The sequence below is a fragment of the Hoplias malabaricus genome, chromosome 9, assembly GCF_029633855.1.
Source record: "Hoplias malabaricus isolate fHopMal1 chromosome 9, fHopMal1.hap1, whole genome shotgun sequence".
In the NCBI taxonomy this organism is placed as follows: domain Eukaryota; kingdom Metazoa; phylum Chordata; class Actinopteri; order Characiformes; family Erythrinidae; genus Hoplias; species Hoplias malabaricus.
The window spans coordinates 7,762,831-7,786,177 of NC_089808.1; the positions used below are offsets into that span (position 1 = coordinate 7,762,831).

The window sequence follows — 23,347 nt, forward strand, 5'->3', positions numbered from 1 at the left end:
GCAAAGCAAATATTTAAAGAAATTGCAAATGGCCCAAATTTTACACATCAGATTTCTTCATTATATAATAGTGTACACTCCTCAACATTGAAGTTTTAAAGCCCAAACCACACTGACAAAGTCACACTGGCCTTAATTATAATTTTTTTCCTTCATGTCTGGTTATTCCCTCAGGGCGGTCAAGAACTCAAGTGGACGTACTGATGTCCAGGATGCCCTCGCTGCCATAGATGTCTACAAGAACATCACGGATGCAGTCAAGGCCGCAGAGGAAGCGGCTAAGAGAGCCAAGGAGGCAGCTGATAAAGCATTCAGTGTAAGAGGACAATGCTCAAAGCTTCAAACTGGCCATATTTACATTCATAGAATTTTGTGAGTCAAGACTAATTCATTCTGATTATGCACTCATCTAAGGTAACTCATTTTACGTGTTAAAATTCAGATATTCCTGATCAAATTGCAAATTTAATGAGTGACAATAAAATATGCCATGAATAATGTGTTCTCTGTAAAAGTTGTGTACTATTTAATTAGAAAGTTAAAATATCATTTTATACAAGGTGCACAACCTTGGCATTCAACTCTAGTATTAGCTCTTAATGAATTTAATTTGTTAATATGGAGTTGATTTTGACACTATGTTAAAAACAGTAATAAATGAACCTAACAAAGCAGTTTTAAAATTTCTTTCAATGTGCAGGATATCACTGAAGGTGACGTCACCAACAGAGCGAAAGATCTGAAAGACAACAGCAACAGCCTCCTCAAAGATGCCAAGAAAGCTGACAAAGACTTAAAACGTGAGCAAAACACCTCACCATCATGATTGAACTTTATGGACAATCTAAATGTATTCCATTATATATTAGAGGACTTTCTGACCTTAGTCAGAGATGAGTGTTTATTTTTGTGTGTGTGTATATATCAGAGGCCACAGATGAACTGACGAACCAGAAGCAGCGATTGGACGATGCTGAAAAGAAGAAAGAGGCACTGAAGAAAGAGCTGGCAACTGTAAACAGTGATTTGAAGGGCATTCAGAGAGGTAGATTACAAGGTCACATGTCTCTAACATGTTGTAAAAGAACAGTTTCATGGAGGCAATTTAGTTTTTTGTACAAGACAATGAAATTTTAGTGTAGCACTTAAATAAATCCAAAACGACAGTCTCTTTGGAAGCCAGGGGTCATTCTGTTCACAAAAGAGCTACTAGAATCTAATCTCATTCTCAAGTCACAAAAAGACAAAAGCTCACACTAACTTAACCCCACTTTTTACTCTTCATATAAGTACATTCATGTCATGAAATAGTAATTTGTTCTATTATGGCCCAGAAAAGGCTAGATTCCTCTTTGTTACTGCGTGAATTCGTTTTTATTTTGGTTTTTGCATAAGGAAAATGTTATGCAAAATATCTTAAAATTGCAGCCTGTCTATGTCAGTGTTACATATCCATTTAGGTTGACTATGACAGCCAAACCATACTGTTTAAATCATTATAGCTCCATTACACTAGATTGGTTCATCACAAGTCATCCTCCATGCATTTCCGTTTAATCTTGGCTCTTTCTTCCTCACTGCAGATGACATTGGTAGAATGATTGATGAAGCAAAGAAAACCGCAGCAGCTGCTAATGCCTCAGCCATCACCACCCTTGACAAGTTAAAGGCCATCAATGATGAGATTGCCAAGATCAAGCCAATCAACGCAACGTCCTCAAACATTGATGATATGCTCAATGATGTTGATGCAACAGGTGAGTGCACCAAGTTCCAGTTTTTACAGCGTTTGCTTGCACCTATGCTACATGGTGGTCTGCTTTTGGGAATTCTGTTTGCACCAAATCTGTAATGCATAAAAATAGCATCTCAATGACTTTGGATGTGTCTTTTTGCTCTGAAAATAGCCTATCCCTAAATCTTGTTTTTTCTTCCCTTACAGTGAAGAACTTGAGTAGCTCCATCCCTTCCCTGTTGGGTAAAATTGCACAGGTGGAGAGGCTGAGTTCACAGATTGATCCCAACAACAACATATCCAACAACATCAACCGCATTAAGGAGCTGATTGAACAAGCTCGAGCAGCTGCTAACAGGGTCAGGACATTTCACAATGAATCCAATTTTCTTATCTAATAGTATGTTAAATGCCTGTTGGGGCTGAAAAAAAAAAAAAAAAAAAAATAGCCAATAGCAAGTTCTCTGACCAATATTGATCTCAGTGAAGTTGGATATGGAAAGTAGTTTTGAATGTTTGAATAATGTAGATAACAATTAAAATACCAGCTCTTGTACATTGAAAAGTGTACTCTTGCCCGTTGTAATGTAGTTTTGAAAACAATTGTTCAGCCCTAAAGCAGATGTGTTGGACCATTTAACAGATTGTCGTACCCATGAAGTTCACTGGCGATGGCTATGTGGAGCTGCGGCCCCCGAAGAACCTTGAAGATTTGCGAGCCTACACAGCTCTGAGCCTCCTCCTCCAACGTCCAAGCCACACCTACAGAGGAGATTCACGTAGAAGACGACGCCAAACCAATAAGGACCCTGACAATCTGTTTGTGCTGTACCTCGGAAACAAAGATGTATGTCCACATTCTGCATCAATATTATTCTTTCCGCTAAGTTATGACACCTACACAAACAACAATCCAACAAACTTTGGTCATAACGCCTATGAACGTCACTTTCACCCCAGAGGGTGTTGTGACAAATGACACTTGGAGTGTGTGTGTTTGTAGAGGTTTATAGGTTTTTGTAAAACTAGTAATGAGGCTTATATACTGTAGCAGTAAAGTGTTTTGAGCTAATGCTGAACATGTTTAGTGTGACATAAACAAGTAAACCAGCTCTATATCTACAAAACATTATGTAGATTTATTAGCAAACTGTCTAGTGAAACTCAGTTGTGTACGTCCTGTTAGAGATACCAGCACAAAGTCTAACACCAGCTTTCAAATGGTTATTATCTCCTTATCCCACAGGCATCTACAGACTACATTGGCATGGCTCTGAGAAGAGATGTACTCTATTTCATTTACAAGCTGAATGGAAAGGTTTATGAAGTGATGACGGATTCCGTCACATTGTCAGAGAGAGAACCATCCTACTTTGACAGAGTGGATTTTCGCAGGTTGGCTACACCATAGCACAGAAAAAAATATTGCGTGTCATGAACTAACTGCACTTCATATGCATTTTGTATCTGGTTAAATGTGTGTCCTATGATATGTTGTCAGTGTCAGAACAAAAACTTACATTTACAGGTGAAGGACAAATGTTTTGAACTTAATCAGATCAGTCAGTATTCATTAATATGATTTTATTTTGTTCTCTTTACGTCATTATGGACCATTTCTGTTGATCCAAATTTGTAAAAATGTCCTTAGTCAGTACAAAACCATGTGCAGTTAGTAGCGACAGGCCATTTCCAAATGCAAAATACACAGTAACCTGTTCATAAGTAACCTTTTTAATGATTTTTTTTTGTAAATATAATATCTAAACCATACATTTGTAATATGATAGCTTACCCAGGGATGGGTTCAAACCAAGGGACCCTGAGTGAGCTACTAGTGGAGTAGTTTGTTAATGGACTCAAGTGCAGAAAAAAACAATTTTTAACTAAAAGTTAACAAGGGTTTGGAGACAGTCAACAGAGGAAAGACTGAATGGTTCTAAAGCTGAGAGCAAAAGGCAACTAAAAACAAAAGTGATGCTTCCCAAATTAAAGACGGAAAAGACAGCTAAACAGGTGAAGATGCCAAACCAAAAGATGAGAAAAAACAAGAAAAGCAATAAGCTTAGAAATCTGAGAAATACATATATATATTTTAAATAAGAGATAAACAAAGAACAAAAGGCTCAAGAAGATTTCTCAAGAAAGTGACCCAAGAGAACACTCTAGGGACTTTACCAAAAATTACCAGCCAGGCTTGCGTGGCACTCTTGAAAAGAGAAACCCAAGCCTGAGCACTGAGGTGCGTGTTGGCTTTCCTTAAGTAGGAGAGAAACAGGTGCTGCTGATTTCTCTTAATTAAGGTGTGTTGGCTCCATGTCTCTCTCTGCTGGCTGGGGTTGGCCTAGTGGGCAACCGGGCCCCTGTCTGAACCCTTACAATTCTCATTTTCATTTAGTATTGTTTCACATCAAAGACGTGACTATGGCTGTTCATTTCCTGTACATTCATCTACCAAGTCTCTAAATATGTGCTAATGTTTCTTTCATGTCATTTAACCCCACTTTCTATGTCTTTAGGATTTACCAAGATGCTGAGGTCAAATTCACAAAAGGGTTCACATCTACTAATCCCCCTGATCCACAATATTTTCCCAACCAAGGAGAGCCACTTCTTAACCTGCTGAACCTTCACCCCGATGAAGTGGTCTTTTATGTTGGTGGTTATCCGGACAGCTTTACTGTAAGTGTCTGTACATTTCGGGTGGGTTTCCTACCTATGGCTGAAGCCTAGTCTGGAAATATAAATCAGTGCTGTAAATTTGGCCTTATCTTAAAAACTACATATTTGATAGTGACACCAATTATGTGGAAAAAATGACAAATATGAATAAAACCAAACTTTTCTCTTTAGCCTCCAGCTGCCTTAAACTATCCAAAATATCAGGGCTGTATTGAGTTTGCCACCTTAAATGAGAAGTTTATCAGCCTGTACAACTTTAAATCACTGCAACCTAAGGACATCAGCGATAAATCTCCATGTAAAAGGTAAGATTGTAGTTCCTACAGTTCTCTGGTAGCTTATGTTATATGATATTTACTGCTATACTACCTGTGTAATATTTGTTTGTGCTACTTTAGAACTGCAGAATCTTTCTAGATCTGTTCGTTTGCCATTTATTTCAATAGTTGTATGTTTAACTAAAATATTTTACCCTTGTTCTTGACTTGCTTAGATATGTTCCTCCAACAAATGACTACTTTGAAGGCTCTGGATATGAAAGAGTGCAGCTTGACAAAATGGCATCAGTGCTGGTGATTTTTCAGAAGATAGAATCTAAGGCTGAAAATGCGGTCTTGCTGTATATTACAAATGAGGTCAGATTTTGCTTAATAGTCTGTGTCTGAAACTTTTACTGTTTTAACAGAATAATGAGCAATTACTATCATTTAAAAGCACCCAAATCAGGAAGCAAATACATCTTTCAATAAATAATGTCCCACTAAAACATCCTGCAAGTGTGAAAGTGAAAGTTAATAGTATTATTGTTAAAATCCTTTATTAAAATTATATATTGCCCCATTGATTCATTAGAAGTCTTGCATTCTCACACAAAACTGACACAAGTGGCTTTAAAGCATCAGAACCTTATGAGTGTGATAACGTTCACTTTTCCTGCATTTAACCAACCAATCCACATCTATTTTTTTTGCAGAACTCATTTTACCTTCTCACAGTGGAGAACGGTTACATGGTCATGCGCGGTAGAGATGGTAACACAATCCTGGAGACACAGAGAAGCACCAGCAAACAAATTTTGGTGAGACTTTGAAAAATAGACTTTGTAAATTCCTTTGTGACTACAACAGGAAAATACAATAAAAGGCTAAAAATCTTAAATGCAAAGAGACTTACTATTTTTAATCTTGTTGCAAAGGAGTTTGGAATTTTTTTATTATTCCCCCCCCAATTGTGTATCATGGTGTCCCTACCCAATCTGGGATCTGAAGCGTTTTTTTTTTGTGGAAGGCAAATGGTGTTTCCATTATATCTATCTTTCTTTCTTTAGAGTGGAGAATTGAAAGTCATTTTCCTCAGTTCTGACAAGAAAATAATGGTCCGTATGAAAACTGTAGAGGTCTTGTCTTTTCCATACACAGCAGGAGTATATGACAGCTATTACATTGGAGGCCTTCCCAATGATTTAAGAGAGAGGTGGGTCTTTTTCTTTATTATTTGTATTCTGTAATCTATGTCCAAACCTAAAATGTGTGTCAGTGCCTGCTCATTCACTTTAGTCAGCTTTAGTCAACTCATCTCAGGGGGTGTTGAATAGGTCCAGCACATGCAGACCCTTGATTCATTTAAAAATGGAAAGTAATATGTTCTAGGACTAGTATTTTAGGAATATTTAAAACAGTGTAAATCTACGTTAAACTAAATGTCAGCTTTACTGTCATTCCTTCTCACCCCAAATTTTACAACATTACAATACAGTAATAGAGTAGAGACCTGAAATGTACTAGAAACTAACTGGGTCTCCTGAGGCAGTGTCCCTGTGCTTGTCAGTTATTATAATATATACTATGTTTTAACGTATTATTTGTTGAATTTGTGTTGACTGTATCTTGTACAATTCGGGGAAGGCTTTGGACCCACCGCGACCCTGAATTGGAAAAGCGGTTACAGATAATGAATGAATGAATGAATGTATTTATCTTGTACACCTCCTGATTGCAGCTAAACCTCAGTTTTCCAGTACTGCGCTAATAACAATTGGTGTATTGTACTCCTCACAGAGATAACATCACAGTGTTGCCTCTAAAGGGCTGTGTGTATGGTCTAACAGCTGGGGGCAGAAGTCCGACTATTCTTGAAAGAGTGGGCGTGGGACGAGGCTGCTACCCCGACTTACTGGTGAGAGGAGAAAAACTTCAAATATATCAGAGTTGAACTTAGTTAGCACCATGTTAAAGGTGCAGATATCATTTATACTAAGCTGATTTACATTTTTTTTATTGTTCCTCTGTAATGGTGTTTTGCAGCCCATTCGCAAGGCGGAGTTCAGCGAGGGCAGTTCCTTGCAGACCTCGTCTACAAACTTTGATCTGTCAGGAGATGTGAGTCTCTCCCTTGGCTTCAGAAGTACAGAGAAGGACGGCCTTCTACTGCAGAACAAACAGGCGGTGAGTTTTTAAGTCCTTCAGACTCCGTCTGAGATACACATGCCCAGATGTATAAGTTAATGTATAAAATATACCAAAAACAGTTATCCTTACCATTACTAAGGAGTTAAACATTCTGATAACAGTTAATATTCTCTGTTTTTATTGTAGGCCAATGAGCTTGAGCTGGATATGGAGGATGGTTATGTGATACTGACGTTCCAAAATACAGCTTGGAAATCCAACAAACAGTACCAAGATGGAGAATGGCATTATCTTACTGTTGTCAAAACAGGTCAAACGTAAGTCCCAGATGTGGTCAAAATCACATGCTTTTATAAAACTATAGAAAATACACTGTAATATAGGTTCATTTGTTTCCTATAATTAGTAAATTATCATTTATACCCATTTATGCACTTTAAATGCTGTTTATTTGCTAAATTTAGCATCGTACAAGAATAACATTGACCTCTGCAAAGGCTTTAGCACATTTCATGTTATAGTTTTTTTTATATATGTTTTTCAATATGTGATTGAACTCAAATTAAATGAAAATAAGCTGGAATTCTTTTAAATTTTCTCCGTAAGGAACATTGTATCTTATTTCTCTTAGAGAATCAAAAGAAGATCTTTTGTTTTTGAATTTAATATTATTTTAAGGCAATTTCCAAAACTTTAGAACATATTTCAGTTTTGTTTTATTTATTTATTTATGTATTGTGCCCTTTTATAATAAGATGCAAAACAGACCTTGCACAAGCACGGGCAGAAATATGTCTCTCTTTTTTTTAGCATTTAGAATGGCTTTATGTAATGTGTAAACACAAGTTCAACTACAGAAGTTCTTTCTTGCTTTGTATTGTAATAACTGAAAACCTGTTTATAAAAGTTTTATTTAACAACTGAGGCAGTTAAAGAAGAAAACACACAGTTGTCGTTGCAAAGTATTTGTTTTCTTGGCTGAACAGAGTTTGATTTTATGTAAGGAGTGCAAAACCTGGTTATCTCTTATGTTGTAGTGTGGAGTTTCGTGTGGATGAATATGATGTTGGAAAGCAGGTCAAACTCTCACGTTCACTCAGTTTTGACAATGATGACATCGTTTTGGGCAAAAGAAGCTTCAAAGGCTGCATGGCTAATCTCTATATGAAAAGGTAACCATCAGATTTTACAGTTTCATGCTTAGCATTTGTCAGCATTGATTCCCATGCATCAGGGTACAAGTTAAAGGAGCAGTCAGCAAATTTTCCATGTGTTATGAATGATATACTGGCACCTAGTGACCTAGATATGTCTGAGATTCCTATGTGGGGGGATCACTCTATGCATCATAAACTGGTTAATTCAGGGACTACAAAGCGGTTTGATTCTCTTGCTCATGTGATTTGCACTTAATAGCAAATAAATAATAAACCTTTTCATTAATGTTGTTTACTAATTTACTTGAAATTACTGATTGCTGCTTTAAATGGTTATGTTTAAAGAATAAAAGTTCTTGTTAAACGTGACAAATATTCAGTTACACGGTCATAGCTGTGGTCTTAAAGATGGCATAGTGCATTTATCTCTGTCTGTTTATGATTACTGAAGAAGTCTTTTTGTACTTTTTTAGGACGCTATACAGAGTAGAAGACTTGAGTTCATTCTCCTCCAGTGGAGAGGTACTAGCGGACGTGTGCAATGCTGCCCGGCCACCAGAGAACATGCTGGCCACCCGTAATCAGAGCATCTCTCAGGTGAGGGTCTGACCATGTTAAACCTTTAAAGAGCTGTTTGGAATGTGGTTCCGGAATCCTCAAAGTTCTAAAATTTAACGGAATGAACGAATGTAAAATGCAAGCTTTAAAATAGTTCAGGATTCAGATTCCGTGCACATTTACACAATAATGAGTCAGAAATATACAGAATACAGTTGCACATATTAGAGATCAGAGCAAAGCTGCAAGAAGTAAACCATCAGATTTAAGGTTAGCGGAAATATTCGTGCATGCTTTAATTACTTCCAGGATCGTAACTATTCGTAACTATATACAGGATCGTAGTTATCGTAACGTGATGTTATTAGTTTATAGACAGTACAGGTTTAGACATTTTTCAAGTTTAGCTTGGAATATTAGCGCTCATCTGATAGGGTGACCAGATCTGACATCACGACTCGAAGGCGGACGACACGTTTGGTGGCGGGGGGGGGGTTACGTTTCAGCATGAGCTTTGCCTGACGTAATAGAGGGGCTACTGACGTGCAGACTGACCAATTAAATATTTACAGAGAAGGTTATCGACCAATAACGGTAGCTCTACAGTCAGATCGTCCAATCAGAAGATTTTAGGCTACTTCACCACGCCCCCTTCTCACTCAAGCGAACCAATCGGAGTAGGGGAGGGCGGGACTAGTTTGTGAACGAAACGCTTCTCGAAGTTCTATGAAAGCTCTAGAAAAACAAAATCCCGGACGTTTTTTTAAGTCTAAAAAAAGTGGACATATCCGGGTAAAAGAGGACGTCTGGTCACCCTATCATCTGAAGACTTGTTTTATATAACTTATGTAGCAATGTTCTCAGAAATAAATGAGAGTAAACGCTGTTTAACAAATTGATTCACTTAACTTTGTTTAAAATTTTAACCTCCAACCAGAAGATGCATGTTAAAAACATAGCAAAAAAAAGTGAAGATATTACAGCATGTTAGCACTGCTATTATATATCATTGTTGTCTAATGAAAACCGTATCTCCAAAGTAGTGACTACAAGACTTGCATTTCAATGGAAGTCTAAGTGTAAAAAGATTAAATTCCAAGTAGGTTTGGAACATTAAACTAAAATTGACACAAATGGAGATGTGTTTTTCATTGGACAGCGAAGAAACCCAAACTTTAAACGTCCTTGGAGGAATCCGTCCATCTTTTGCACTGAAGCTGCACTGCTCACGTATGTGTTGTGTACTTTATTTCCAGAGATGAAGACAATCCTGAGAGAGTGGACTAACTTGGAGATGTTTGCCTCCGCTTGCCCTTCAATCACTTAAAACCTATCATCTTAGACCACTGCTCTGTGACGACTAATCCGATTACTGCATGAACATTTTTTTACCATCAGTAGATTCACTATTGAAAATGTTTATTCACAGATACATGTTTCTGCCATTTCTAACTTTTTTTGAAGACAGAACAAAGAAAAATATTTTCTATAATTTGTTTTTTTCTTTTAATTTTCAGTTTCAAATTTAATTCCTGTATGACTGTCGAGTACCAGTGTCTGCCAGACTGAGGGCTACTAATAAATGTTCTAACCATGTTCTCAGTTAATCAAAATACTCATCATTTGTTCACTTTTCCATTCAAACAGTACTCTAATACAGATGTTCCCAACCTTTTCAGCAGCATGGACTGAAAATCTGAGTTCAAAAAATGTGACAGTGGTATTTGAAGGGTCTCTCCGGGGTGTGGTGCACTCCTCCTTCCCCCATCATTCAGCAGAAATCTCTTGCTAATCAGTGTAATCTCCTCTGAGCGTGCTGAGCTGTAACCAGCTTCACATACACACTGAAAAAGTGCTATTGGCTAATGACCTGGCTAATGTATAGAACTTGCAATGACTAAAAATGATATTAAATAAAAAATGGCACAAATATGTTTAATAAAATGAATGTTTTATTTAAGGAACAAATCCATGTCCCTGGGGTTGGGAACCTCTTCTCTAGTAATAATCCCAATATCCATCTTTCAACAGTTTCATACGTGTTTGTGTGATTTCCTTTGTGTGTGTGGGGTTTGATAGAGTTAGAGGCTGTGTAGTAGTTCAGATACTAATCTCAAAACCTCCATGCCATTCTTTTCCTGTGGCTGTGAATGTAGATCAGCTTTGGAGTTACGTTAAAAAGGATTCAGTGTGTGATGCATTTCTGGGCTCAGCCATGATTTTGAAGTACCGCAGTTGAGAGTTTCACATTAAACCTGGGGCCAACTATCATTACCCAAGTTAGTTTTTTTAAAGGTTACATACAGGGATGTTAGGGATCTTTAGCAAATGCTGTCCTTGCGTGCTCGCACAACACACACACTGTAAGGACTGATATTCATTCATTCATTAATTCATTCATTATCTGTAACCCTTATCCAGTTCAGGGTCACGGTGCGTCCAGAGCCTACCTGGAATCATTGGGCGCAAGGCAGGAATACACCCTGGAGGGGGTGCCAATCCTTCACAGGGCAACACACACTCACACATACGGACACTTTTGAGTCGGCAATCCACCTACCAACATGTGTTTTTGGACTGTGGGAGGAAACCGGAGCCCCCGGAGAACACACCAAACTCCTCACAGACAGTCACCCGGAGGAAACCCACGCAGACATAGGGAGAACACACCACACTCCTCACAGAAAATCACCCTGGAGGAAACCCACACAGACACAGGGAGAGCACACCACACTCCTCACAGACAGTCACCCGGAGGAAACCCACGCAGACATAGGGAGAACACACCACACTCCTCACAGACAGTCACCCGGAGGCAATCCACGCAGACACAGGGAGAACACACCAAACTCCTCATAGACAGTCACCTGTAGGCAACCCACGCAGACACAGGGAGAACACACCACACTCCTCACAGACAGTCACCTGGAGCGGGAATCGAACCCACGTAAGGATTGATATGAAAATATATAATAAAATGCCACATTCATTAAAGACTTCAGATTTCACAATGCCAATACAAGAAGCTAAAATAATGAAATAATGATTAAAAGAGCAATAAGATAAAAAAGTAAAAAGTAAGGGGAGAGTCATTGTTCAAAATAAATAAATGTAAGATGGGGAACAGCCCTTCTAATTAGTGAATCACAAGCTCACCAACTGTAGACATGCAGCTTGTATAATCAGCATTAAAAAGCAGGAAATGAAATGAGCTTGATGTCATCATCATGAACAGTGCCAGCTGGAAGGGTGGAATGCCCTCAAAGCACTGGGGTGTGGTGCAGTTGAACAGTGTTCTGTTTGAGTGATGGAGCATCCTGTATCTTTGGAATGATTGGGCCGGTGTTTATTTATTTATTTTTTTACACAAATCAAATCCTTCAACTTCAGCACCTGCACCCTTATTGTTTTCAGTGTCAATATATATTACATTATGTTTAAAAAATTTGTGTGTAAGATAAGTGAACATCAATTATATTCACCAACTGCGAATATCAAGTAACCCATGATTATTACATCTACCACTTACAAATGTTCAGTGCTCAATTTGAAACATAGGGAAATATGAGCAAGATGTTGATGAAAGTTTTAAAAAAATCACTAGGGCAGAGGTATGTTTCCCATTGGGTGACGTTATTTAATCGTTTGGGAAGAGAAGATACAAATTGCTGCTGTTTTGCAAATGGACTTTTTTTGCCTAATGCTGTAAATAAGACTTGAGCTCATCCACCATCTTTGGTCGCAGTTGTCAGATTCACCTCTTCACGATGCTCCATACATATTCAGTAGGAGACAGATCTGGACTGCAGTCAGGACAGTCAAGCACACTCATCCTTAAATGAAGCCACACTGAGGTTACTCGTGCAGAATGAGACCTGGCATTGTCCTGCTGAAAAAGACTATAATCCAAAAAAAAAACAAAAAAACATGCGCATGAATTTCACTCAATTTTACCCAGGCTACTTAGAGACTTATGTTGGTATTTTGGACACCAACAGATTGGAGACAAACTACCAATATAAGCCTCTACGGAGTCTGGGTAAAATTAGTATTTTGTGCACACATTTTATTTAATATACCCCTTAATATTGCCACATGTAATGTGCTTGCCCTGGCATTAACAACTGTAGTCATATGAATTAAAAGGACATTAAAAAGTCAATAAAAACTAAAATATAGTGTTTGTGCTATCCTCTATATCACTATATAGAACTCAGCACAACCTGGCTTCACCTTCTATGCTTCCAAACTACTCTCCTCTTACTATTGACTCTTTAGCTCAGAACCTAAAGCTACAGTATATCTCAATTAACCCTTTACATTACTACAGTGTTTATATGGCCCATATGGCCATGTAGCTCAGGCTTTCCAACAACTGGGAGGGGACGGGGGTAAAATAAATATTTGAGAGAACAAATTTAAATTCTTTGCGCATGTTTCAATTCACTCATTGGGACGAATTGCAATTTGGGCACATTTTATTTAAGTGAGTGAACGTACTGGTAATTCATGCTCATGTTTAAATTAAGAACCTGTTTATTCACTGGGGTTAAGCCAGCTGCCTTTTGCCAAAACTCCTTAAAATAGCTAGTTAGCAATTATGCTTTTGGGAACTCACCCATGGATGGAGTTTGTCATCTTAGGCACATACCCAAAAACAAGCTGAAACATGCACGGGTCTAAAACAAATCTTTCGGTCCATCGCAGGTCACTTTGGGCCCAAAAGAACTCACCGGAGTTTCTGCCCAACAATGGCTTCCTCTTTTCAGGTTCCATTTCTAGATGCTGTGTTAAGTGACAATGATTTTCCATATCACTCCAGAGCCCATGTGGTTATGTCCATCACGGTATCATTCCTCAAATAACATCACCTGAAGACCATCATGCACATGACATACTATAGAATCTGAAAGAAATAAAACATTTCTACTGTTATTTTATGAAATGTTCCAGGCGTCTGATTCTAAACTGGGTTATATTTACACAATCAAGTTGGTCAAATTGGGGTTTGTATATTTTTATATTTATTATTTACTTAACAGAAGGACTGCAGAATAAAAGTTTTGGTTCAGAGCAACTGTGGTTTACTACGGACGAGAGTCAAGTCAAATCTTGAATGATTTTCTCTGAGAGCAGCTTTAAATTAAACAGCAGAAATTTCTTCTCTGTAGAACACTTATTCACTTTGGGTTTGTCACTGATTTATGACGATGGCTTAGTAGCAATAACCACTGTCATTAACACATTTAATCTAACATTATAATTAACATATTCTAAGACAGCGTCATTGAAGAAAGCTTTTCCATTTTATTTACTACTGTTTTTCCATCATCACCATGACATCACTGTCCAAAGCAAAACAAGTATTATTTTAAAATACTAAAAAGATTAATTAGTATAATTTAAATCTTCATTTCTGATGTAACTTAAGGCAAAGTGAATTTATTCCACATTTCTTTTAGTCTATTCCTCATGAAAGTTTCACCAAATATAAAAGACATCAAGGAAACCATGTAGAAAGTTAAAAAACTGAATACATTTTTTTGACAAAGCTATACAGCCTTTTTTAAAGACTACTTGTATAAAATTGTTCTATTTGTATTGTAGACTTCGCCGTCCTTTTGCAATTGCTTCTTTGATATACTTCATTCTGAGCTGAGGAATTAAAGATTTAATTTCTGAAATGGTTTCCAGTAACATACACCTTTACTAAACAATACAACCTGAAGTGTCAAAACATCAGAGCATCCAAAACAGCGACTTTCCAGTAGACTAGAGTAGTAGTAGACACAGCCTTTCTTTTTTCAAGGTGTGACAGAATATATGCTTTTCTTTGGACACCAAAGAGGGACCAAAAGGAGAAAATATCTACCATTTCACATAAGTTCTGCTTGACCACAGTGTTCCCGTGTGTATATATGTATTTATACAGGACCGTGGAGAAGGTGCGAAAGTCGAAGACTCCAGCTGTTTCGTCCCTTCTCCAGTCAAACATTCCTTTCAGCTGACCGGGTCCTCCAGCAGCCTGAGCTACAAGGTCCCCCCAGAAACACTCACTAACTGGTCAGTCCCAAGATCATAGGCTCGGAAAACACCACTGTCAGAAGTGAACCTTGTACTTCCACAATATTCAGAAAATAAATAATATAGATATATTTTATTCAAAATTATTTAGACTTAAATATACTTAATATATATAATATACTTAAATATATCCATAGCAAGAAGAACATCTGATATTTTTAAGTATGGGCAAAAATGAAAGAACTCTAAACTGGAGGCACAAGATACAAAACACAGAGATCCTAGGAAAAGTACTTGGACCTGTATTTTCTGCATTTCTTTCAGTGAGAGGAAATGTAATGATCTCTAAAATAAGGACTGAGGCTATCCTTTCATAACAATCTCATTACTATCTACAGATTGTATTACACACACACACTGGAGTTCTGCACTAGGTTTAGAAGCTACCATCCAGTCACATCAATAACTGTTTTCCACATGAAACATCAGAGCAACTACTTATCACCCACAACACACTGCAAGAAACATATGAAGGCAACCACCTGGAATCCCACAGCAACACTAAGGCAAACCCCTATAGCTGCCATAGCAACCTCCTGATAACACCTTAGCAACCAGCACCATTTACTGTGCAGACACATAGCAACGCTGTACTACACTGTACTTATTCATTTCATAAACTAATCATGGTTTACTTTAATCTAAGTCTAGAAAGAGACTACAGTACTCCACTATCATGGTTTATTTTGCAGGCCTGCTTTTTCATTGGACCTTAAGACAAGGTCAGCAGAGGGGCTGCTGTTCTACATTCCGACAAAGCAAGACAAATACCACATGGCTCTTTACATGTCCAAGGGAAGGATTCGCTTCTCGGTCGGAAGCCAGAGGGAAATCTTGAACCGAGACAAGTACAATGACGGAAAGTGGCACACAGTAAGTGTGGATTGATATATTTGTTGTGTTTTTACAGGTTTTAAAGCATGTAGGGGCTTGACTTGTATGGTTCTTGGAATGGTTTGTTATTACAGAAATGAATTATTTCTGTAGATATTGTAAAAGACGAGGAGGCCAATTGAAAATATATACACAAAAGTCTGGTGTGGTGTTCAGAACTAAAGGCTTGTAGAGTGTAGATCTAACTACTGTGGTTCTTCATGCTCTTGTCTGCTGCATAGGTTGTTCTAGGTCTAGAGAAGCGCAGGTTCCGGCTGGTGATTGATGGTCTAAGGGCTAAGGATGGAGCACTGAACCCTGGAGAGGGCTCCTTAATCCAGCTGAGTTCAGACATATACCTGGGCACGCCTCCATCATCCTTACACGAGATTCTGAGGGTAATTCTACACTTACCTAATTCAAGAAGCTGATGAGATGTCACTAACTTCAATAGGAGAAAATATTTGTATTACGCACAACTGTATATCTTTTCAAAATATTTAGCAGTAAGCCAGGAAATTCAATCAGTTTTGAGTGTGTCCAGAGCTACTGAATGAAGCTGATAAAAAAAATGAATGAAATAGTGTATATAAATTTACATTTATAATATTTACAGAGGGCGGCACGGTGGCGCAGTAGGTTAGTGTCGCAGTCAAACAGCTCCAAGGACCTGGAGGTTGTGGGTTTGATTCCCGCTCCGGGTGACTGTCTGTGAGGAGTTGGTGTGTTTTCCCTGTGTCTGCGTGGGTTTCCTCCGGGTGACTGTCTGTGAGGAGTGTGATGTGTTCTCCCTGTGTCTGCGTGGGCTTCCTCCGGGTGACTGTCTGTGAGGAGTGTGGTGTGTTCCGCCTGTGTCTGCATGGGTTTCCTCCGGGTGACTGTCTGTGAGGAGTGTGGTGTGTTCTCCCTGTGTCTGCGTGGGTTTCCTCGGGTGACTGTCTGTGAGGGGTGTGGTGTGTTCCGCCTGTGTCTGCGTGGGTTTCCTCCGGGTGACTGTTTGTGAGGAGTGTGGTGTGTTCTCCCTGTGTCTGCGTGGGTTTCCTCAGGGTGACTGTCTGTGAGGAGTGTGGTGTGTTCTCCCTGTGTCTGTGTCAATCCACACACGTTGGTAGGTGGATTGGCGACTCAAAAGTGTCCGTAGGTGTGTTGCCCTGTGAAGGACTGGCGCCCCCTCCAGGGTGTATTCCTGCCTTGCGCCCAATGATTCCAGGTAGGCTCTGGACCCACCGCGACCCTGAACTGGATAAGCGCTTACAGATAATGAATGAATGAATGAATGAATATTTACAGAGGTAAATCATGTTACATGGTGTTTCTGCCCAAGCTGGAAGTCTTTACTGTATCCACATCAATATAAACTGTACTGCCAAACATTTGAAGTGGGGTGTATGTCAATGAATAAGTGCAAAGACACTAACAGTTTGATCTTATTCCCAGGGAAAGAAACTGCCTGATCATAGTGTGGTGGGTTGTGTTCGCAATTTTAAGATGAACGGCTCACGAATGTCAGCAGCAACAGTGAATCGTGGGGTAGCTCCATGTTTTGAGGGTCACGCAGAGAGCGGGGCCTACTTCTCTGGACCTGGAGCTTATGTTATTGTTGGTGAGTCTTGCACACTCTGTTTCAACTCACATTAAAAAGGCAAAAGCCTGTATATAATATATTATAGACTTACAATGTGACATTTATAAAAATACAACCCTAATTCCAATGACGTCAGGACGTTGTGTAAAACATAAATAAAAACAGAATACGATGATTTGCAAATCCTTTTCAACCTATATTCAATTGAAGAGAGACCAGACATGTAATGTTTAAACAGATAAACTCTATTGTTTTTTTTTTGCAAATATTCACTCATTTTGAATTTGAGGCCTGCAACACATTCCAAAAGAGTCGGGACAGGGGCAACAAAAGACAAAAGTGTTCTATTGCTTATATAACAACACAGCTATGACTATACACAGATTGTATAATGCAATACCGTTCATAAATGTTATAAGTCTACAACATAAAGGGTGGAAGTGTTTGTAATGTGATAATCACAGTAAAACAAACTGTCAACAATCTACACAATTTATTTTGAACAAGCATACATTGTAGTCTTTAATTTGATTTAAATTAGAAAATTATCTGAATGTTGCATTTATTGCTTTGTTGCATGTCTTGTGGTGAGCACAAAATAATTTCATTCGTTTATTAATTTTCTGCAAGAACTTCATCCTGTTCAGGATTGGGGTAGGTGTGTAGCACAACTCGAATCATTGGGAACAGGCAGGAACACACTCACACTTTGAATAGCCAATCCACATACCATCATGATTAGGGAAGGAAACCAGAGGAAAGCCATTCAGATACAGGGAGAACACAAATTCATCCCAGACAGTGAGTTCAAACCCACAACCACAGGATCATGGAGCTGTAACATTGACACTACCTGTTGCACTATCGAGCCGTCCACATAAGAATTAAATTTTGTTTTGAAATAAAGGTAAACGGGCGGCACGGTGGCGCAGCAGGTTAGTGTCGCAGTCACACAGCTCCAGGGACCTGGAGGTTGTGGGTTCGATTCCCGCTCCGGGTGCCTGTCTGTGAGGAGTTGGTGTGTTCTCCCCGTGTCCCCGTGGGTTTCCTCCGGGTGCTCCGGTTTCCTCCCACAGTCGCAGTTAAAAACACACGTTGCAGGTGGATTGGCGACTCGAAAGTGTCCGTAGGTGTGAGTGTGTGAGTGAATGTGTGTGTGTGTGTGTGTTGCCCTGTGAAGGACTAGCGCCCCCTCCAGGGTGTATTCACGCCTTGCGCCCAATGATTCCAGGTAGGCTCTGGACCCACCGCGACCCTGAACTGGATAAGCGCTTACAGATAATGAATGATAAACGTAAACGTTGTGTTTTAAGATTATTTTTACAAATGTGTGCAGATGAGAGGTTTGTGTTGGGAGACAGTTTTGAACTGGTGTTGGAACTGAGGCCCAGTAAACAGAGCGCTCTTTTGCTGCATGTTGGAAAACGCAATTATCTGACTGTGTTCATGAGGAAAGAAGAGGTAAGATCGCACAATTCACTGTAGTTTGGACTGGGACTAGTCTCTATTACTCATTAGACTTAGTTTATATAGTTCTGACCTAGCGTATCAAATTCTTTGGATTATCTGTGGTTAATTTAAAATGATCAGGTTGATTTACTTAGATGTAAACACAGCATATTAAATGATCAAAGATCACTTACAAACCAGAAAATGATTTTGGATTTATTCAGTGAACATGGCAACTAACTGAAAAATATATAAAGTAAACAGCCGACTTTTAAACTGCTTGATTTCTAGGTGGTAGCACAGGTCAATAACGGAGGGGGAGAGTTCAGTGTGGCTGTCCAACCAAAACAGACCTTGTGTGATGGGATGTTCCACAGGATAGCAGGTCAGTGTTTTTTTTTTTTTAAATCTGCAGAGAGAACATTAGCTTTCCTGGAAATTACAAATACACAACACTTTATTTACTCAGGTTTATGTTCCTCAACCTGGTCATCTAACTTTATCTGACTAGGTTGGGCCCTCCCTAACACTTTGTAGTCCTGGAGAATTTACATTATTATTACATAATTACATAATTACTGTTGTTAAAATGTTCTGTAGGACATAATGTAAATTCAATGTTAGATCCCTGATCCCCAAGCTGGGATCAGGGATCCAACATTGAATTTACATTATGTCCTACAGAACATTTTATCTGTTGTTAATCCAACATTATTAGGCAATTTAACACACTTGGAGGAGAGCACTAATTGAACACTTTAATGGCAGATTAGATGGATGGGCCAGCTGAAAGCTCCTGAGAAGGACAGCAAGAGTGCTAAAATAGTAGAAAAGTTTCATAGGACAAAGCTTGATTACAGTAACAATTTCAAACTCCGGAAGCCAAAATGCTTTAGTTATTATCTGTGATTTTTAAAGTTATTAATTAAAAACAAAAATATACGTGTGATACACTGGTGGTTCCTGGGGGGTGAGGCAAGAATCTAACTTGACAGTTTTATTCATCTAATATTGAAGAGTTTTATTTCTGTGGTCACCTCATGTAGAAATACCACTAGATTCATAAAGCTTTCTCTTTATCTACATACTGTACAGTATTTGGGGAGAGATTTATTTAGGAGTTTATTATAAAGGTCTTCTTTAATAAAGTCACTCTGCTTCTACAGCAAATAAACAACCAAGTTTGGTCAAAAACAAATAAATTTCCATTGAGTCGCCCTCACAGATATTTTGAAGAGAGATCACTACTCATAATGATATACATTCTTCACCCTTCAGATATTTTATTTTAGGCACAGGAGCTCCAGAATAAAGAGTATTGTGAAGTTTGCGTAAGTCAAACTGATCAGATCACTACATGGCTCTGGCTGCTCTGGGTATCTGTACAGGGTTGTGTTCAAAATGATCAGTGCCATATTCACTGTATACTTCACTACATAGAGAGCAATGTAGGGAATAGAGTAGGGGGCCATTAGGAGCATGCCTCACCTTGTATTTGAGGAAATTACACTGGGGAGAGCCCTGCTGGAACCCCTCTGAGAAAGAACTGAAGGCTCTGCAGCTCAAAAAAAAGCCTTAACAATAGTTTGAGATTAGTCTGGGGCAATTTTCTACCATCTTGAAATTGACACAAAAAAGAGGCTGTACAAACTGTCTTGCAGAGCTTGGTTAATACAGAGCCATGGGTTTTTGTTGTAGTTGAATGAAAGAGGAAAATAATCCTCCATTTTACTTTTGGTTAAAAAAATAATTAACTTTTTGCAAACCTTCCCTGAATCCAAACATGCTGTCTTTGGGCTGATTTTCTTTTCCAGAAGGACAACTATTGCTGGCTTTTAAGACACCTTATTACTTTTAAACTAATATTTAGATTCATGTTCTAGTTACTTGCTTGACTACAGCTACCACAACTACTGGTTGTGATGAATAATAAATTAGCATTTTATGAAATCTGACTTTTGGGGCCTTTTGATTTTTCATAATGTTACTTAAAGAGTGTGTATTCATGCTAACAGTTCCCTCTGTAACGTAGCAGCTCACCCCGGGGAGGATTAGAACCCCAAAATCCCATTTTGTGGGTTTGGGAGACTTGCATAAACAGGGTGAGCTACCAACTGAGTTACTGGGGAACAGGGCTCAGGTACAAAGACCCAAGACACAAAACTAAGAGAGGGCCAGGAAGAGTGATACAAAATAATAAATAAATAAATAAGAAGGGGGAACCTAGGATGTCAGAGGAAAACTGGACAGCCCAAAATAACTGAGCTAAATGAAAATGAGGGGAAGAAGGAACTTCCCAAACAAAAAGGTGGGAAAATGTGACAAAAGAACTCCAAGATGTTAAACAGTCACTGGCAAAAAAAAGGATGGGAGGTAAGTTTTAACATGGGGAAAAAAAGGAAAATATTAAGTCCAAAAGAGGGAAGTCTGAGAAACCCTTAGCTCAAAGCTCAAAGGAACACTCAAAGGAATTTAAGGTAGAAAGAAGAGAGACCCAGGACAAAACTCAAAATTACTGACCAGGCTTATGTGGCACTCTGAAAAGAGAAACCCAAGACTGAGCACTGAAATGATAGTTGGCTTTCCTTAAATAGGAGTGGCCTAGGTTGAGCTGATTGCCTCAAATGAAGGAGTAGTGTTTCTATGTCTCCCTCTAGTGGCTGGGGGTGGCTAAGCAGGCCAACCAGCCCCAGTCAGACACTTTAAACTTCCTTGTAAGATTTTCAGTCCAGTCTCCATCTACAGTCCACGTCTCATAATGATTTAGCTCTACTACTACAGTGTATTCAGAGAACCTGAGAAATTGAGTGAGTTGTAATTCATGTCAGTTGGTTTGTGTTTTATGTCCATTTCCTTTATCAGTTATCCAGCGCAACAACGTGGTGGAGATGCATGTAGACACCGAGGGCAAATACACTATAGGTCCGAGCTCATCTGTCCCCACCCAAGACCCACATCCTGTTTATGTGGGCGGAGTTCCAGGTACTGTAAATAACTCGATACATACATGTCTTACAGCATACACTGTATGACCAAATGTTTGTAGACACCCTTTATAAATGTAATTCAGTGACATTAGGGTGCTACAGTTTTAGACACAAGTGTTGCATAAACTCCTTAGAAAAGTATGAAACAAAATGGCGCACTCTGGAGCAGCTGTGATCATTATGTTTATCGCTAAAGTCAGTGCTAGCTTTGGCTAATGACCATTGGACTGTAAAAAAGTTCACATTGAAATAGCTCATTAAATACCTTTAGTACATGTTGGAATCACTTTTCAGTCTTTTGAAGTGAAAAATCTTTATTTTAATTTTTTTTTCTATTTTACAGATCACCTCAGGTTCTCCCTCCCAGTCACTGAACCCTATGTTGGCTGTTTCCAAAACATTGTAATCAATGGGGAAGTGGTTGTGTTTGAGAAGCTCTCTGGGGTGTTTGGGGCCATAAACCTTAAAGAATGTCCAGCTAACTTGAGGCCGCCGTCTAAACACATCCCCAGAGTGAAGCCTACAGTAAGAAGGACATAAGAGTGTAGACTCTAGCCAGACTCTCTCTAATGGTATTACACCTCAGTGTCAAACAGTTCTAGTCTTTGATTGGTTTAAAGTAATCCAATTATTTTCAAACTAATGCCTATTTGCTACATCTGAATGTGTATTTGGAGCACATTTTCTATACTTTATGTATAAATGCATCAGAAATTATTTTTACATCATTTTTAAAATGTTATAAACTGTTCGAATACCGAATAGTTTGAAAAATGGAATATTTCATTAAATGAATGAACACCTGGAATAGGTTTCTCAAGCAGAATCATGGCTTTTTGCAAATGAGGACCATTTGTGTAATTTCTAATGGAGAGCACTCATTTCACTGAAGAATATATTGTTAAATTGTAATATATTGATACACTAGAAAGCGTTTGGAAATATTTAAGTTAATTTAATTTAATATTTTAAGTCTTCGTATTAAGACCAGTAAATAATAATGAAACTGGGTCATTTTGATGTACTATATATCAAAATAGAGTATTTGACCATTATAATGTTTACTACTTGAATTGCATTTCTCTAAGCTGTAATATATTTTATGTAAAAATAATGGACCATTTTTATAATGCTGTTAAAATGTGTATATCAGTAAAAGATTTTTTCCCCCTAGAGTTTAATGCATTTGTGAACATTCCAAATGCTACCTGTTGGTGTTTTTGCATGATTTTACAAACCCTTACTAAATGAAACTGTGACTAATGTGCCTGATCTCACTAATGCCTTAGTAGCTGTGTGCAGTCAGATCCTCACAGCATATTGTTTGAGGCCTTTTTTTGTAATATTTAGAAGAGTTGAAAATTAATATCCCTGTTTTTTTTTTAACATTCTCTAACTTACCCTTATAAAATAGACTTTAATTTCTTCTTGGAAAATTATATATATTTTTAAATAGAAATACTATATTGGGTTGTTTTTTTTGGGGGGAGGGGTCATGTTTTGCACTACTTCCATACAAATATTTATTAGAATTTAATTATTATTGCTGACTCAATCAACTTAAGAGTGTCTGTAGGTGTGAGTGTGTGTGTGTGTTGCCCTGTGAAGGACTGGCGCCCCCTCCAGGGTGTATTCCCGCCTTGCGCCCAATGATTCCAGGTAGGCTCTGGACCCACCGCGACCCTGAACTGGATAAGCGCTTACAGAAAATGAATTAAATTACAGTGAAATTATACAAAAACAAATGAACATGTGCGTACACTCCTTCCACTAGTTAACAATTCCCTGGAGTCTTAATGAAACCTGTGACATGCTTTGGTCAAAATACC

General features: G+C 38.5%; 2 protein-coding genes across 2 annotated transcripts in view; both read left to right on the forward strand.

Moving 5' to 3' along the window:
* The window catches only part of si:ch211-241e1.3 (laminin subunit alpha-3), a 97,909-nt gene extending 87,448 nt beyond the window's left edge, over positions 1-10,461 (forward strand). Inside the window, exons 63-80 of the mRNA XM_066680976.1 lie at positions 175-316; positions 701-800; positions 929-1,045; positions 1,584-1,757; positions 1,943-2,094; positions 2,379-2,582; positions 2,982-3,130; positions 4,255-4,417; positions 4,589-4,722; positions 4,911-5,052; positions 5,391-5,495; positions 5,745-5,890; positions 6,475-6,592; positions 6,721-6,861; positions 7,012-7,142; positions 7,863-7,997; positions 8,456-8,579; positions 9,797-10,461. Coding sequence (XP_066537073.1) covers positions 175-316; positions 701-800; positions 929-1,045; positions 1,584-1,757; positions 1,943-2,094; positions 2,379-2,582; positions 2,982-3,130; positions 4,255-4,417; positions 4,589-4,722; positions 4,911-5,052; positions 5,391-5,495; positions 5,745-5,890; positions 6,475-6,592; positions 6,721-6,861; positions 7,012-7,142; positions 7,863-7,997; positions 8,456-8,579; positions 9,797-9,802 — 2,383 coding nt within the window. The 3' untranslated portion in view covers positions 9,803-10,461. The remainder of the gene's footprint in view (positions 1-174; positions 317-700; positions 801-928; positions 1,046-1,583; positions 1,758-1,942; positions 2,095-2,378; positions 2,583-2,981; positions 3,131-4,254; positions 4,418-4,588; positions 4,723-4,910; positions 5,053-5,390; positions 5,496-5,744; positions 5,891-6,474; positions 6,593-6,720; positions 6,862-7,011; positions 7,143-7,862; positions 7,998-8,455; positions 8,580-9,796) is intronic.
* Positions 10,462-13,291: 2,830 nt separating this feature from the next.
* On the forward strand, positions 13,292-22,501 carry LOC136707282 (laminin subunit alpha-4-like). The gene is made up of 9 exons (XM_066681261.1): positions 13,292-13,387; positions 14,473-14,603; positions 15,317-15,497; positions 15,740-15,895; positions 16,935-17,100; positions 18,419-18,543; positions 18,823-18,916; positions 21,394-21,513; positions 21,862-22,501. Exons 1-9 carry the CDS (start codon positions 13,292-13,294, stop codon positions 22,056-22,058), a joined length of 1,266 nt encoding a protein of 421 aa, XP_066537358.1. The 3' UTR covers positions 22,059-22,501.
* The last annotated feature ends 846 nt before the right edge of the window (positions 22,502-23,347 follow it).